Source organism: Tympanuchus pallidicinctus, unplaced genomic scaffold (genome assembly GCF_026119805.1).
Source record: "Tympanuchus pallidicinctus isolate F22 unplaced genomic scaffold, pur_lepc_1.0 scaffold1, whole genome shotgun sequence".
In the NCBI taxonomy this organism is placed as follows: domain Eukaryota; kingdom Metazoa; phylum Chordata; class Aves; order Galliformes; family Phasianidae; genus Tympanuchus; species Tympanuchus pallidicinctus.
In genome coordinates this window covers 52,767,338-52,784,388 of record NW_026294618.1, presented here as the reverse complement: position 1 = coordinate 52,784,388, position 17,051 = coordinate 52,767,338, and the positions used below count along the sequence as shown (strand labels likewise).

At 38.9% G+C, this 17,051-nt stretch overlaps 2 protein-coding genes across 4 annotated transcripts in view; one reads left to right on the top strand and one right to left on the bottom strand.

The window, feature by feature from the left end:
* AKAP7 (A-kinase anchoring protein 7) overlaps window positions 1-17,051 on the bottom strand; it is a 74,763-nt gene that overhangs the window by 41,905 nt on the left and 15,807 nt on the right. For all 3 annotated transcript variants that reach the window (XM_052671490.1, XM_052671489.1, XM_052671491.1), the window contains exon 6: window positions 9,634-9,746. In XM_052671490.1, coding sequence (XP_052527450.1) covers window positions 9,634-9,746 — 113 coding nt within the window. The remainder of the gene's footprint in view (window positions 1-9,633; window positions 9,747-17,051) is intronic.
* MSH5 (mutS homolog 5) lies at window positions 2,789-6,124 on the top strand. The gene has a single exon (XM_052671379.1). The coding sequence runs from the start codon at window positions 2,789-2,791 to the stop codon at window positions 5,216-5,218; it is 2,430 nt and encodes an 809-aa protein (XP_052527339.1). The 3' UTR covers window positions 5,219-6,124.

Here is a 17,051-nt window from a genome sequence, read left to right as displayed (position 1 = left end):
AATGGTTTGCAAGAGTCTTCATGGAACACTTAACTGTAAATTATTCTCCATATCAGCACCAGGCAAGTTATTACAGAGAAAAATCTCAAATGTTTGTCAAGAGCAGTTTTATGTTCTCAAAGTCATCAAATGGAAAATATGTACTTTTTTTTTCCTTTTTTTTTTTCCCTAACAGATTGGCGCTGTGGGGACACAGGCTCTATGATGGACGTACTTGCTGCTGTTCTCTGTGCAGGTGCCACTGGTAGGAAGGCTGAGCACGTATCCCCAGACATAGGCAGAAGTGTAGAGGACATACACTGAAAGTGCCCCAGCAAGACACTGGTGCAACAGTACCCACAGATAGGGCAGACAGCAGACAGACCCCACTCCAGCATCTAGCACTGAGACTCCACTGGCTCCAGCCACTGACACAGCAGGCCTGCGGCACTCACACACTGCCCTAACTCGAGATTCACACACACCAGTCCCCCCAGTAGCTGGCCCCTTATCCCTGCAGCACACACAGGACTGGGAGTAAGATCACGCAGACAGCTGGTTAAGAGGCGATTTAATAAAACAGGACAGCTTTCAGTGGTCAAGCAAGTGCTGTTTTACATGATTTTTTACACTCTTTTTTGTCCCTCCTTTGTTTCTCCAATATCCCCTTCCCCAGTATGTTCGTCCATTAGTTTGTAGTCTCACCTTTAACATCCTTTAACATCCTGGACCCTCAAGGTTTACACAAACCAACAGTTGCGATGTCCTATTTTGCCTGTACTTTCCCAGCAGCCCACCAATTAGTGTCATTGGCAACGTTTGTTTCTTGGTTTTGGCTGTATTACATTTGCCTGACAGCTTTGAGTCTCTATACATTTTATTTATGGCTTCTCTCTTCCCCTTATCACCCCACTTGACAAGGCCTTCTACTAGACAATCTGATGGAAATAAGCATTCCCACACTCCACACACTCATAGCAATCACTGTGACTGACTAGGTTTAACTCTTGTTGCTGTCTCCTTAATCATGTTAGTCAGGCTTGTGTCTCCATATGCCACTTCTTTCGGCTTCTTGCTTTTCTTATTATCTCCATCCACACTGAAAAGGTCCTCTACCAGATGCCCCAAGGCAGATAGATGCTCTCTCCTTCCACATACCTTTATACAACATCCATTTGTCTAAGCAGTGCACATACTCATTTCTTGTGATCCTTTCACAGTTACTCGCATGCAATATGTGCTCACTGAAGGCTTTCTACTGAGTTTTTACTTCAATAAAGATTCACTTCAGAAGAACCTTGTTTCTGTAAGTACCTGCACATTTGGTTCTATCATTGTAAGTCTTGTTCAACCAGGTCAGAAATGTCTTTCCAGTTCCTTAATCTCTGAAATGATGACATCTAGTGGTGGATGTTTTCTATCTAAGGTACACAATCTCCTTGTAAGTGTAAGTGCATTCCAAACTCACTCATTATTTAAAATATGATATTCTATGGCTGAAATAGTTCTTAGATAATTTTGAATTCTAGCCTACTTTGAAACTAAATCATCAATTGTGTTCTCTGGCTGACAGTTCTTTGAAATACGCTTAGTCTTCCATCAGTAATTTAAAGAAAGACCTTTTCAGCCAGGAGAATGCTTGTCAAAATGTGAAGCCTCAAGTACTCGGTGAAGAAAATGAGGGAGGAATCCAGGGAAGAGATCGACATCATCATGCTCCAGTAAGAAACAGCATTCAAAAGGGGCTGGGATGGTGCTTGTCAAAAACAGATTGGTTGTGAGTGAATCAAATGCTAAATGGTCAGGAATTGAGTTTTGCTGTTGACACATTCCTGGAAGATATTTGGAAACCTGAATGACATTTGTACTGACTTGGAGCAGTTGATGTAGCCCTGCCTGCAATGGCTGCAATGAGGTGCTGATGGCAAAAGGATGAAACAATGCAGGTGCATGGGAAGGTCATGGCTCATTTATACGAACGTGCCTGGAGCAGTGGAGAAGAGGAGCTGTTTCCACATGGGAAAGCTACAGACGCTCGATTACGAAGACGTGCTGTACTTGGGTGCTGGGTGGGGAGGAAGAAAACACCCGGCCTCTGAAGCAGTGCCGCAGTGAGCGGAGTCCTTCGGGGCACGCGGCCGTGCGAAGGGCCCGCAGCGCAGCAGCAGAGCCCGCCGCCTGCCGACGGCCGGGCTGGCATCGCGGCGGCCAGAGGGGGCGCTGCGGACCGGGTGGAGCGGCTCGGCCCCGGCGCAGTGCCTCCCTGACAGGCCGGGAGCCAGGGAAGGAAGAAGGGGGTTGAGGTGGAAGTCGCGGCCTTCACACAGCCGCAGTGAGGTGTTCACCGGTGGGCGAGGAGGACGAGTGGAGGGTAAGGAGAGGAGCTGGAGGCAGAGAGGTGGCTGTTACTGTGGCTTCTGTAAGGGAGACTGGCTGACCCCTACAGCAAACGTTCATCTGCTGGCACAGAAATTGGCACTGTGTGAAGAAGCAGGTGCATAAATAGCAGGGAGACCCAGCTGACCAGTCCGTGTGGCTGTGTCTTTGCAAGGCACCGTGGTCAGTGGGGCGGGCAGTTGGTTTTGTATGTGCGTACATATGCACAAGTACGCTGCTGTATTTATGGGCATTTGTGCTTACTTCTGGTAAAGCTGCACAGTTCACTTCACAGAAATGCTGGGCGTAGGCCTGAGTTGCTGAGGTTGGGAAGGACCTCTGGCAATCACCCATCTGCCCTCTGGCTCAAAGCAGTAGCCTGCATCAGGTTGCACTGGACCACATCCAGTCAGGGATTTTGTTCTCCAGTAGAATGAGTGCCACATCAACCACGAGTTGCCCCTTGCCATCACTGCTTGCGCCTGAACAAGAGGAGCAAGAGTGTTCTGACATACATATGTCTGTCTTGTGGTATGCAGGGGAGTTTGCAGTTACTTACTATGATACAGAAGATTGCTCAGTTTACTTCATGCCTGACACACCTGACAGTGAAGGCCTCGAGCTGCTGCAAAAAGTGACTGGGGAAGTTCATCCTAAATGCATAGTGACAAGTGCAAAACAGGATCAGAATATTGCCAATTTCCTGACCAACCTAGCAGACAGTGATAGCGATAAAGGAAAAATAGAAATTGTCCTGTTTCCTAACATAGATTTTGGCCTAGAAGTCAGCAAGCAACGAATTCTATCTAGACAATTTCCATTTATCCCATCCCATATGACTGCAACAGAAAAAATTCTTTATTTGTCCTCAGTCATCCCTTTTGAGTGCCCACTCATGATAAGAGCATTAGGGGGGCTCCTTAAGTACCTCGACAGGAGAAGGGTTGGAGTTGAACTGGAAGAAAGCGGTATTGCAGTTCCTGTTTTAGCCTTTAGAAAGTTTGTTCTGTCAGAAACTGTGAATATAGACCAAGACACTTACAGTGTTCTACAGATATTTAAAAGTGATATCCATCCTTCTGTGTATAAACTTTCTAGTGGATTAAAAGAAGGATTCAGTTTATATGGGATTTTAAATCGCTGTAGGTGCAAACGGGGAGAAAAACTTTTGAGGCTGTGGCTTACACGACCTACTCGGAACCTGACAGAGCTAAACAAACGGCTGGATGTTATCCACTTCTTCCTGTTGGCTCAGAACCATGAAACAGTCCTTACCCTTCAAGATTGCCTCAGGAATATAAAAAATGTGCCTCTTATTCTAAAAAGAATGACTCTATCCCATACAAAAGTTAGTGACTGGCAAGCACTCTATAAGACAGTGTGCAGCGCACTGTGCCTTAGAGACACATGTCGCTCTCTGCCCCATAGTATTGAACTCTTTCAGATTATTTCACGCGTCTTCACTGATGATCTGCAATACATTGCTAGTCTTATCAGCAAAGTGGTGGACTTTGAAGGCAGCATCTCACAAAATCGCTTCACTGTTAGACCCAATGTGGATCCCACCATTGATGAAAAGAAGCGAAGGCTAATGGGTCTGTCAGACTTTCTTACAGAAGTGGCACAAAAAGAACTGGAAACGTTGGACAACCATATTCCTTCCTGTTGTGTGATCTACATTCCTTTGATTGGGTTCCTTCTCTCCATTCCACGGCTACCGAGCATGGTGGATAAAAATGACTTTGAAATTGAAGGCTTGGACTTCATGTTCTTGTCAGAGGATAAACTGCACTACAGAAGTGCTAGAACTAAGGAGCTAGACAGCCTGCTGGGTGACTTGCACTGTGAGATAAGAGACCAAGAAACACTTATTATGCACCAGCTGCAGGCAAAGATCTTGGAGAGGTCTGAAGTGCTTAACAGCGTGATTGAGTATACTGCACACCTGGACGTGCTGTTGGCTTTGGCAGTGATGGCTCGGGAGAACTCCTACTGCCGGCCACGCTTTACTCAGCGCCAGGGCTTCCACATCAAGGACGGAAGACATCCACTGATGGAACTATGTGCAAAGACATTTGTGGCTAATCCTGTGAACAGTGGTGAGGCTACCAGACGAATAAAGATAATCACTGGGCCCAACTCATCTGGAAAGAGCGTCTACTTAAAGCAAGTAGGTCTTATAATATTTATGGGTCTAATTGGCAGTTATGTGCCTGCAGCAGAGGCAGAGATCGGAGCAATCGATGGGATTTACACAAGAATCCACACTAGGGAATCAGTTTCTGTAGGACTCTCCACATTCATGATTGATCTTAACCAGGTTGCCAAAGCAGTAAACAATGCCACAGAGAGGTCATTGGTACTTATCGATGAGTTTGGCAAAGGGACCAACACACTAGATGGCCTGGCCCTTCTGGCTGCTGTGCTGAAGTACTGGATCAATCAAGGAACCCAGTGTCCGCAGGTCTTTGTGTCCACTAATTTTCACAGCTTAATGCAGCTGGAACTTTTGCCTGACACACCTCTTCTAGAATACCTCACCATGGAGACTCACCAAGATGGAGATGAATTGGTGTTTTTCTATCAGATCAAACAAGGAGTATCCACTGTTAGTCATGCTGCCAACATTGCTGCACTAGCTGGAATGCCTGCCAAAATTATTGAAAGGGGAGTGGAAGTATCAGAACTGATTCGCAATGGAAAAGCTATCAAACGTATTGATCATCCTTCAAAAGGTGACCAGATGGAAAAATGCAAGGCTATTGTTGAAAAGTTTCTTAGCCTAGACCTTGATGATCCTAATGTGAACTTAGAAGAGTTCATGCATAAAGAGGTATTGCCCTCTGCAGCCTCAATTCTATAGCATGGCTATGTCTAAAAGCATATATTACAAGGTATCTGCCACGTTCGATAGGGTGGCTTGGTAATTTCAACAATAAAGACTATGACTAATGCCTCACACTACATTTCACTTTTAAAAATTGTCTATAATGTATGTCATTTCTTATTCTTGTTTAAAATCAGTATGGTAGTTGTATATCCCTGTATGGTGCATGATATGAAAGCAGGAAGACTTGAAAGAGGAGAGAACCTCTTCCAGCTGTTGGATCGTGCATTTTGAGCCCCTACTGTTAGATTCTCAGACTGAAAAAATACTGTAGAAAAATCAAAATAGTTCTGCTGGTCTCATAGCACTATAAAAACAAAGTGTTGATTGTTTTGTTGAAGTAATCATTTCAGTCATTTTAGGATCATCATCAAAGAATCACATGTAAGTATGTGCTTTGGACTCCCAGATCAACAGATCATTTTGTTACAGTACAAACCACTAAAGTAGACAGTGCTTAATGGAAATATAGAGGGATTTAGTGAGCTCTGTGACATTTAATAAAGCTGCATTTCTGGCCATAAAGGCAGAGAGATTCCAAGAGCTGATATAAAAAGAATGGGAGTCAGAATCATTGGGGTCTAACTAGAGGGGAAACGCTTTGGTTTTATCGATAATCACTCTCTTAAGGTCCTGCAGAGTAAGAGTACATAACTATGCTTTGTGAGTACAAAAACAAAATTACAAGTCCAGGAAATGGTAAACTATACTAGGCATATAAGGCAGGAAAAACCAGCATTTTTTTCAACTATTCAACTAAACTTAAAAGATTAATACCAGAGCAAAGGAGTCCATTTCACTTTTGTCAGTGCCAAGGATCAACTCTGAACCTAGCATTTGATCACTGAGTATGCAACACATATACATGAACAAGTGAATAAAGAGGAGGCATGATATGTAACTATCACAGAAGTAATAACCTTCTCTGCAAGAGCATTAAGTGCCTTATCTAAGTTATCTAAGACAGAAAAGACATGAGATAACTGATTGTCTGTAACTGCTAACAGTATTGCTAATCAGAGAGAATCAGCAGATACATTGGATCTCTGTTCAGCTCTACTTGATTTCAGGAAGCCGAGATTCCACTATCACTAATTCAAGAGAAAAAAAATTATATGAGAAAAAAAAAAGTTATATTCATAATTACTAACATTTAGATACTTAACATAGATACTAAACATTTTATCTGTTTGGTATGTTTTACTGACGACAGCAAGAAGGTGAACGTGAGTGTCCACCAAAAAGATCTGAAATTAGAGACAGTTCAGTGTAGGCTCAGTGCAGAATGTCCTCCTTTTATGATGTGCATTTATGACACTACAAAATAAGGAACTTTTGTTATCTATAATGAAACCAGGATAGTGACAAAAGTTTAACATAAACTACATTAAAAATACAAGAGTAAATGACCAAACTGTGCAGTTTTGCTGCTATTTTCAGTGTAATAATACTGCCTGCAAAATAATATCTAACATCTTGGGGATATTACCACTGAAGTTGAATGACAGCAGTGAACAGGCCATGCACTACACTTACAAGTGTTGTGTACAGATTTTTCTCACAAATATATTCTCTTTTATTAATTATACATACTGCATTCTAAATATGTGCTGCATAGAGTTATATCATATGTCAAATATTCTTAAATTATACTTTTGGAATACTTTCTTGTCAACCTATGCCTAGACTAAGGATATACAGCTTTTTAATTAAGCAGATGCTATCTGAGCAGTGTAATTGCCAGTCATCTACTAACAAAATCCATTTCATCACATTTGCAGTTCAGGCAGCAGTATATGTACTAAAGGATCTCTGAATATTAGCATTTATCTCTGAATAAACAGCATTTATCAGGTGTGCCTCACAACACTCCCTGAAATAAATAGCAGATGAATGAAAAACAGAGGGTTGGGACTGACCTACACCAACGTAGCAGAATAGTGAGGGAAACAGGAATAGAAATGTTATTTTTAAGTGCAAAACTCAGTTACTTCTTTCACTGTGTTTCAGATGTTCTTTGTTCAGAAGATAATGATACTAACCCAGTATTCTTACCATCCAAGTCAGCTGTGAAAACAACTAGGCACGTGCAAGTAAATTATCTGCCTTTGTCTCAGTCCAAAGGCACCCAAAGACACACAGTGCCTGCTTAATCTGGGGAAGTTTTCCATGGCGCATTTGATTTCAGGATTGTCAAGCTGAATGTGAAGAATGAGTTTCTGAGCAGTTAAGAAGGTTCTTTAACCTGAGAAGCTGAGAGGGCACTCAGGCAGCTCTTTCCTTGTCCACTTTATCTGAAATGTTATCCTTCACTAATTTTGATTTCCAAGGTTGTGGGGTTTTTTTTGTTTGTCTGTTTTTGTTAATATTTATCATTTATCATTTTGTCTATTTTTAGCTTAATGCTGTGACTTCAAAGTGCAAAACTGTTTTCTTGAGATTTTTCTTCATTTTGAACTCTCAAACTCTTTTACATTGTAAATACCCATGACAACTTTGGAAAGTTCAGGTCTTCTCAGAAAATACATAGGTCACAAAATGTAAAAAGATATTTAAAATTATTTTTACAAAAGGAAATGTTGGTGGAGTTTAGATGTCATTGTATGGAGAATGGTTTAAAGTACTGATTCAAATTAGAAATCTCACATTTTAAAAAATACTGATATATTTTTGAAGCTGTAGCTATGAACTAAAGTCAACTACTTTGTTCTGTTTACTCTTTTATATGCTTTCTCATGCCATCATCATCCACTCTCCATTTCTTGTTTTTCATGCTGTTATATGATCTGAAAATGCAATCCAACATTATGTTAAGAAATACAACAAAATAGATAGAATTTCTGTGTTTCATGTTGTTATTTATTGTTGTCAGGAAATGCAACGAAACTATCTTACTAAATATATGGACACAATTAAACTAAAAATGATAGAGAAGACTGATGCTAATGCCAGACAGTGGATTGACTGACAAAAATTCCTGATAATTTACAGATTTTTAATACATAATATCTTTCTAAACAGTGCATCTTCAGAATACTATGTGTATTATCCAGTATTATGGAGGACTAAGGAAGATGATTTGAAATGACACCGACCCGGTTCTGTCAGTAGCTGTGAATATCAGAACACAGAAAATATGTATCCTGGCCAATACTTCATGCAAGGTAGATAAATGTTTAAAAAAAAAAAAAAAAAAAGCAGACTGGCAAAAAAGCACCTTGATTATCTGAGATGTTTTAACAAAACAGTTACATGGGTGAACAGCTGATATTCTGCAAAAGCTGTGGATTTTTAGAATGTTTTAAAAAGCAGCTGTTAATACAAGCAAAAGCTTCAGCCTACAATTTGATGAGCTATAACACATCACCTACAACCTGCAGACAAGTCCTTATTTTGCTTCAGAGCAATTATGCATTATGTCCCTGAAGCTACTTAATACATCTCAGAACTCATTCCATCTTCCAGCTGATTTCAGAATATTCCTTAATTAAGATCTTCACCTTTCAGATTTTATAGTTTTTTTCTAATGAATAAAGTACTTTAATGCTTGCTAAATCACCTGACAATAATTGTACTGTGTACTTTAATCCTTATTTTTAGAAAATATTTCTTCTGAAAATTACTTTCCAAGCCAATGTTGAAAGGTTACATAGAGCACTGTATTGTGCTTTATTATACCAGCAAAGAAATTTTATGGAGATAGATCTTATGTTAATAATAAATTACTGTTAAGTTTGTGTGAAATAAAAAGCTAAATATCCTATTATTGCTTCTCTATATTTCTCATTATAGTTATTGTAGCTTACTTCTAAGTTTGTCTACTTTTTCTTGTAAAAAAAAGCTAATAAATGGGCAAGAAATAGATACCTGCAAGAGAATATAATGCTGCCTTTTATCACTACTGTGTAATTCAACAAAACATATTCAATCAAAAGAAATGCAAGCCTGCACATTATGCATAATCAACATATAAATTCCCCTGCTTATTTACCTATTTTCTCCCACAGAGTAACCAAACAATATCCACGCAAGCAGCATATAAATTCTGTGACAGCATTTCCAACTATGTCATCTACACCTTAGTACTAATTCTGTAATTTTGAACAAGTAATTCCACCTTTTTGCTTTGCATAGTTTCACAAAAGAAAACAGGCTATGATTTTACTGTAATGCGAATATCAAGAGTATTAACCTACAGTACAATATAGGACTACTTTTTACACAGTAGATGTACTAATTATTCCTTCCAACATACCAGTATTTTAAAGTCTTACCTCTTCAGCTGGCTACAAAGATGTAAAACTATGATGCTATAGCATAAGCAACTCCTTCGTTCATCTACAAATTAAACTTTCTGGATTGCTGCTGAGCTACATGAAACCTGAGCTCACCTGCTTACGTAGCTGTGTTGATTTTGACAACTTCATAAAGGTCAGATGGGGCTTAAAAGCTCTTTCTTCTCCTGCCAAGATGCCCTTTTCTTGAAATATCTTCCTCATAGTCTCTAAGAGGGGAAGAAAATGTAGAGGAACTCAGAAATTAAACCACAGAATGCTTAAAAGTGTGTTTCCGACTGTAGTATGAGTCACAACCACTCCAGTATTTAAAAAAAGTATATAATACCAAAAGGCAGAGAGGTTTCTACACAACTTCAAAGGTATTCACTGTTTCATGCAAAAATCTTCTTGCATTTGCAATTAGTATGGGTCACAAATTTGGCATTAGTAAGATAATGGCAATTAAATAGCAATCAGTGCTGCCTTCTTTTGCCATCAGATTAAAACAGTCCAGGAGTTCTCACTGAAAAGTTTTGCAAACTCCAGGAAGACTATAAACAAATACCAAAATTTTCTGTCTTTAAAAATATTGTTCTGTGATAAGTCCTACTTTCTCTATTTGGGTAATATTCCTCTTAGACTAAAGGAATCCTGAAGTTGGAAGCTATAAAGTCTGTCACTGAATTTATGTGGCACAGCTGGAAGACATGCTAAGTATACTGAAGTTAGATTCTTATTGTTCTACTTTTTTAGTCTTCACTGTTGCCTTTCAAGTTCTTTTTCTAATTTTGAAATACACATTTGTCTACCACAAAGGTCAAAGCAGCTCTACTACACAGAGCTTGCTTACCATATCACAGCTAATCTGCCCAATATAATGTTTTGTTTCTTGGAAATAAATTTCAGTGTAATTTTTGAACTAGGCTTTATTTTTAATCTGAAATACTATAAATGAAAAATATCTGTTGTAATTTTGAAATTTCAGATGAAATAGATAAAACCTGTGGCAAACAGAATATTCCTATTATTGAAAAACAGAAAAACTGCTAACATTTTTTTTCTGCGCAAATACAACTTCAAATTTTTCACTAGCTGTAAATCTAGATGACACACGCTATCCTTGAGCTAAAATCGAAACAGGAAAAAAAAATCCTATCAGATGAATTTAATCTACTCTTACTATAATCATGTATCTGCAGTAACGTGAATTACTTCTGGTTGAAATGCTTGAGCTGTATCAGAAAGATCCACTGCATTATTCTTCTCCTTGGAAGGAAATGCATTACACTGGGAAGTGAAAAGCAAGGCTAGACGAAAAAAGGGAAGGCCCAATAAACCAAAATTCAGGCATTTAAAGCTGGCTAGCACGAGTCTGCCAGTTCACACATTCTTCTAGTACTTACTCTTACCTTTTTGATTGTTTGCTATAGTAAATATATGTGAGATACTTTGGAATCACATACAAGAGATTTTACAAGCTTGTGCATGACTTCACATCAGAGGAGTTCTAAAAAATACAGTTCTATATAAGATGTCTTAAAACTGGAAGGCTGATATATTTCACTTGAACGGAGAGAAAAGATTCTAGAGATCCCATGAAGTTTTTTGTTGAAGCTAGAATTGGGTCTCTGGTGGAAAACTGGACAGCTGGAGAGAAGATTTGGCTGTGCGACAGTGTGAATTGTCAGTACTAAAGCCACTTTTTTTCCATAGCCAAGTAAATTCAGGCAAATCGACAATACACTGTTCAAAACACAGGTAACAATTGGTATAAACAGTCACTTGCCCTGTGGTAGTCAGTAAAATTAGATTTGGTTTTACTCTATGGTTTTTGAGTCTCCATTCATTTACCATCCAAATTTATTTCTTGCAATTACTACTATACTACCCAGCCAATGAAGTAAAGCAAACATTTGTAATTACAACTTTTGTAATAACATCGAGAAAAGAGAGATGAGAAAGGCATCAAAATTTAATTTTAAAGTAAATGCCAGGGTTTCAAAATAAGCTACTAGAATTCTCTCTCTGGAGGATGTATTCATATTCTGCATGTAAATAGAGAAGGAAGTGGATGTATGATGCAGCCCAAGAGATGAGGTACAAAAGTGATCTGGACTTCCTTCCCACAAGTGAAACAAACTCATTGTGTTATGTTGGACAATCACTATTCTTTTCTCATTTAATTCCTCTCGTTACATGAGAAGATTATATAAAAGTGCATGTATGTGTATATTTATGTATATAAGTAAATATTACAGAATCATAGAATGGCTGAGGTTGGCAGGGACCTCTGGCCCAACTGGTCTGACCCCTAAAGCAAGGCCACCTAGAGCAGGCTGCCCAGGTCCATGTCCAAGCAGCTTCTGAATACTGCCAAGGAGGAGGCTCCACAGCCTCTCTGGACATCCTGTGCCAGTGCTCAGTAGAGAAGTCTTTTCCCACATTTGGACCAACTCTTCCGTGTTTCAGTTTGTTCCTATTTCCTTCCATCCCCTTCCTCCATTCTTCCCTCCCTCTCCATCCAAATGAGTGCACAGGCATAACTTCCATACAGATCTACAAGTAAATTGTAGATCTATGCATCTACGTATCTTAATCTCCTATCTGTCAATAGCTTTGGATATGAGGCTATACACAAGATCAGCTTACCTACCTGTATTATTTTGTGTCTGTGGGAAACAGTTCTACGTTTGCCCTGAATCCCTGCTAAGCTATTATGCAGCTGTGCACACAAGAATTCATGAACAACAGATTAACATATCAAAACTAAATAAATGTTTGCTGCTTATTCAAATTGAGATGCAGAAGTTCAAATTAACTCAATTAATAATGCTAGGCATGTATTTCTGTGCTTCCAATGGCCAGCTTATTTTCTGATGTTGGTAAGCTGAGTAAATGCTGAATAAAGCGTTAGATGAATTTAAAACTGAAATGGTTGGTAACAAACCCATTTTCTGCTTCCTTTATTTGGTCCTCTGAACAGCATCATCTGGGGACTCCTTGACTTTGATACTCCAGCAAAGGATTAGTCATTAAAAACAAGTTCATGCTACCCTGTGATATCTCATGGTTTGTAGTCTTTTTTTCTCGACTATGAAGCTCAACTCTTCTGCCACTATGTCTTATCTCTCCCCTCTGCAATTAAGATCTGTGGTGATGAAGATGTGATTACAGAGATATGTCCCTAATTCCTCTAAGAGCTCAGTGTCACAGCAGTGGTTTAGCCAATCATGGGATTTAAAACACGGTATTTTCAACAAGGTAGAATGATTATGATGGTTCTATAAATGTGTGTTAAGTGGGACAGTAAGGAACCTACATTTTATAATGCCGAACAGCAGCCACGTAGCATGGGTGTCTTCATTTTGTGCTAAATAAACATATTTATAATTTTGTTTCTAATCATCTTTTCAAAATCAGCTTTTTTTCCTATCTGGAAATTCTAAAGAAGAAAAAACATAAAGAAAAACTGCTGTGAAGTAGAAAACAAGAGAGAGTGCAGTTTTAAATCTGATCTATTTACATGTTTGTGTGTGTGCCCATGTGTGTTCCCATGGTGATCGGACATAACCTCCTCACACATCCTCCTTTGCTGTGGGATAGATCATTATATAAATATCACAGGCTCAAAAGATTGGCCACACTTATTGGCACTATAGATAACTTCAGTTGTATGGCTTTGTAGTACACTTTGACATTTTACAGGTTAAGGTGACTTACAAATGTCATTACCACAATGTTTCTTTCCTCAGAGATAATGAAAATAGAAAGAAATCTGAGGAGATGGAGGGGAAAGAAAGAAACAAAGCAAAATGTTATTCTGAGAGCACAGGAAGAGTAGAAGATAATGTAATGCTATTAATATCTATGCAGCCCTCTGAAGAAGAGATCACAAGGAGGGTTTTAAAAGAATGGGGATAGGAAGCATGGATTTTGTGGGCAGAAAAAAAGTTCCAGGCTTAAGGGATTTTATGAAAGGGGATTTGAAGAATGAACAAATATGTGAAGGTTAAACTTCATGATGAGGATTGCCTGATCTGAAAGCAAGCAGAGGCCAGTGACAAGAATGATAGACAGACAGTGCACATGGGTCTAAGCATCTACTATCTTTCCCTCATACATGACATTACTAGCTGGACTGAAAAACTAAGAGGATCTGTATTTTCCCTTATTAATTTCAGGGTGACCAGTTTTTGCAGCTTCAAAGAATACCCTCAAGAAGTTAAGGCTATATTTGCAAGCTCAGTGACTTCCTATAACAAACTTTTGGACAGCTTTCAGACCATCTTTCATGCAGTTCGCTGTACTCTGCAATATCACTTTGCACATTATTTTTACAATGTCAAAATTACTGAATGTCATCTGTGCCTTTTATATTGGATGTAGCTAAATTCATTAGACAACTGTTTTCCCATAATTAGACCTGAAATACAATACATGAAACTTGTCCAGAACAGCTATAAACTTGAAAGGCTCAGAAATTCCACAGCTAGATCAATACAGAATGATTCACAGAAAAATTGTTGTATGTGAACTGTTGGGTCACAACCTGAACCACTGCTTGATTACCTGGGGAAAGGACCTGGTCAGCCTTAGGAGCACAGGTGAAGGTAATCCACCCGTGTGACTGGAAGGGGTGGAGCCTGGCTGCGCCTCTCTTAGCCCTGATTTAAGGGCTGACTGCCTCTGGGGAAAGATTTCTTCTTGGAGATCCTTCTTTGATGAAGCTTTCTCTTGTGATCCTGGAATCTTGTGATTTGGGTATGTAATCTTATTCTTTTTCCTTATAGTACCTTTCTAATGTGCTGGTTCTTTTACCATCGCGCCTTTGATGTAATGCTTTTCCCATTGGTTTGATCTGCCTAACTGCTACAATTGTATATTGAATAATAATCCGTAATAGCCTTCTTCTTTTCCAGTATTTCATTGAATGCATGAAACTATTATGCTTGCAGATTTTCTTCCAGTTTATTAATTTCTGCTTGTTTTTAAACCATGGTCCCTAAATTAGAAGACTTAGTAGAAGTGTTCCCGACTATTCTCTTAAAACTGAAGACACAGGGAAGCTAAGAATTGTTAAATTACACTTACAATTATAAATTTAACACACTAAGTAATGTACATTTTTCTTAAGTTCCTAGTTGTTATTTTAGGAGAATATTTTGTTGGCTACCACTTAGCAAAGTTTTGGGTATTACAAATCGGGTCTTCATGTCATCGTTACTTTCACAGTAGTATTGAGTGTAACATGCTCAGCATTTCTCTACAGATAGGCAGGCAGCTTTGCACTGGACCAGCAGGCAAGACATAGTCTAGGCTATTTCCCAATAGTTATTTTATAGTTACTTAGGCTTTTCCACAGTGAGTTGCCACTATCATGCATCAGTGAGCTGTACAGTTATTTCAGACATGCATCAGTAATAACCATGGGTTGTTGTCTTTGTCTCCATCATTACACAGGTATATAAAAGAACAAATGTGTTCATTCATTAAGATCAAGAGAGCACCTGGATCAAGCAATCCACACTTTGTACACAGATGCTAGTATGTAAGGTAAGCCTGACAAGACAACAATAATGTGAAGGCTCAACATGAATTCTTAATGGAACTTAGTTCCTATAGTGCTTTTAATTCACCCCAGTACTTCCTAAATGTTTGTCATCATGACAAAAGAATCCCCCTTACATCTGCCCTCTCTGCACTTCCTTGAAAATGCCCTCATTATAGAGTCAAATCATATCTTTGCATTTTTCTCAGCACACTAGACATTTTTTTTTCTATTCTGCCTCCTGCCATGCAGCTGGGCCTGAATTTTAAGATCCCATCTGAGTGTAAGTGCAGGGAACTGAAAGGTGAGTGGCACTGCATTACAAAGCCAGGTCCCCATCCCAGTCCAGTGCTTCTCATATCCCCTTCGGCCTCTTTTGCTGGTCACAGCATTAAACATTCACTACTGAATAATAAGATCTTGAGCATGATACTTTGGTAGTGTTTAATAACTATTACCTACAGGAGTACCAACACATAAAATTAACTGGTGCTAAGCTTTAATGGTTATTGTTTATTTTCATTAAAATGTATACCTCTTTTGTCAGCATTTGTTTACTCAAAGGGCCTAAAATGAAAACTGACGTAGCAAAAGGCTTAATAAGAAAAGGCTGCATGCAGAAAGCCACATCATATCAAAAGGCACGAACAATGCTCTAGTCTACTACCAGGTAGGTGTCTTGGCTCTTGCAATGCAATCAGCAAAACCACTTTTTTTTTCTGATGGGTGTATTAATCGCATGGTAACCTGTATCAGCCTATACATACATACTTTACATTTTTTAAGAAAAAAAGAAAAATCCAACTGCCAGTTACTTTAAACTTTAGAGCATGCTTTTCTTTGTGCTGTGCATGAGCCAAGTTTCTACACAGGCCAACAACATTTGAGATCTATTCCTTTTTGTGTTTTTCTTGCTTGTTGTCTACCTCTTATGAGTTTGTGGAAAAACTATGATCGGAAGGAGGATCACGCATTCGTAGGAACAGTAACTAACACAGGTACATGGACTGGAAGAAAAGCCTAACCTACCCTAGCAGTATATCTTGAATAGGGTTCTTAGGGATTTGGACTAGCAGCTTTTTGTTCACTTTTTACAAATCAGTTATTTTAATGAAAAACAGTTTTGAGTTCATGATTTTTACATCATACAATGTGGTTTAAAAATAACCTGACAAGAGACAAAATGTATTTATCTTAGCATCAGCCATCTGGAAGCTAAGTGAACTAAATTAACTGAATTAAAGTATTTCTTTAGGCTCTCTGAAGTCAGGGCAACATAAATCACCCTAAGACAGATGACAAATATGTGGTTACATAATCTTTTAAAGAGGCTCCTGCTCTCTAGCCCCAGGTCAGCCACCACTCCTGTCATTTGTGCTGACAGTCATGTAGCATTTCAGCAAACTATACTGACAAATTGTAAAGGTTAAAATTACCTGGCAAAGGAAAAAAAGGTTAGTTTAATCACAGCTGAATTCACTGTGTGATTGCAGAATCCCACAGCACAGCAGGGAGCCATACTGCTTTGGCACAGTTGTAATGCTGTGTTATGCTTGAGTAAAGCTGCAATGCACTTAGAGAAACAGGCTGTGACTGCCTCTCCATTTCTCTCTCTAGTGGTGACTGTTATGAAAACTAGCATAGAGAAATTAGATTAAATGACATTTATAGGAAACTAAAGTTAGAGAAGTTAGGCATACTACTTGTTTTCCTCATCTAATTAATTAAAGAGTTTTAAAACATTTGATTAAACATTTTAACGTAATTAGAATAATTCAACATTTCTTTAAAAAACAAAGGATCGAAAGCAATAGAAACAGTCAACTGCTAAAACATCAGTAACTCTTGTTGATGGAACTCAGGCTCCCTCTGGTGACCAGAATGCAACTGGCACCACCATTCATCCCTAAACTTGAAACTACAAACCCTATGGTATTAAAAAACAAAACAAAACAACAACAAATCAACAGCAAACAGGATTCAC

Coding starts and splice junctions, on each gene's coding strand:
- MSH5 (XM_052671379.1), top strand. CDS start 2,789: ATGAGTGCCACATCAACCACGAGTTGCCCCTTGCCATCACTGCTTGCG.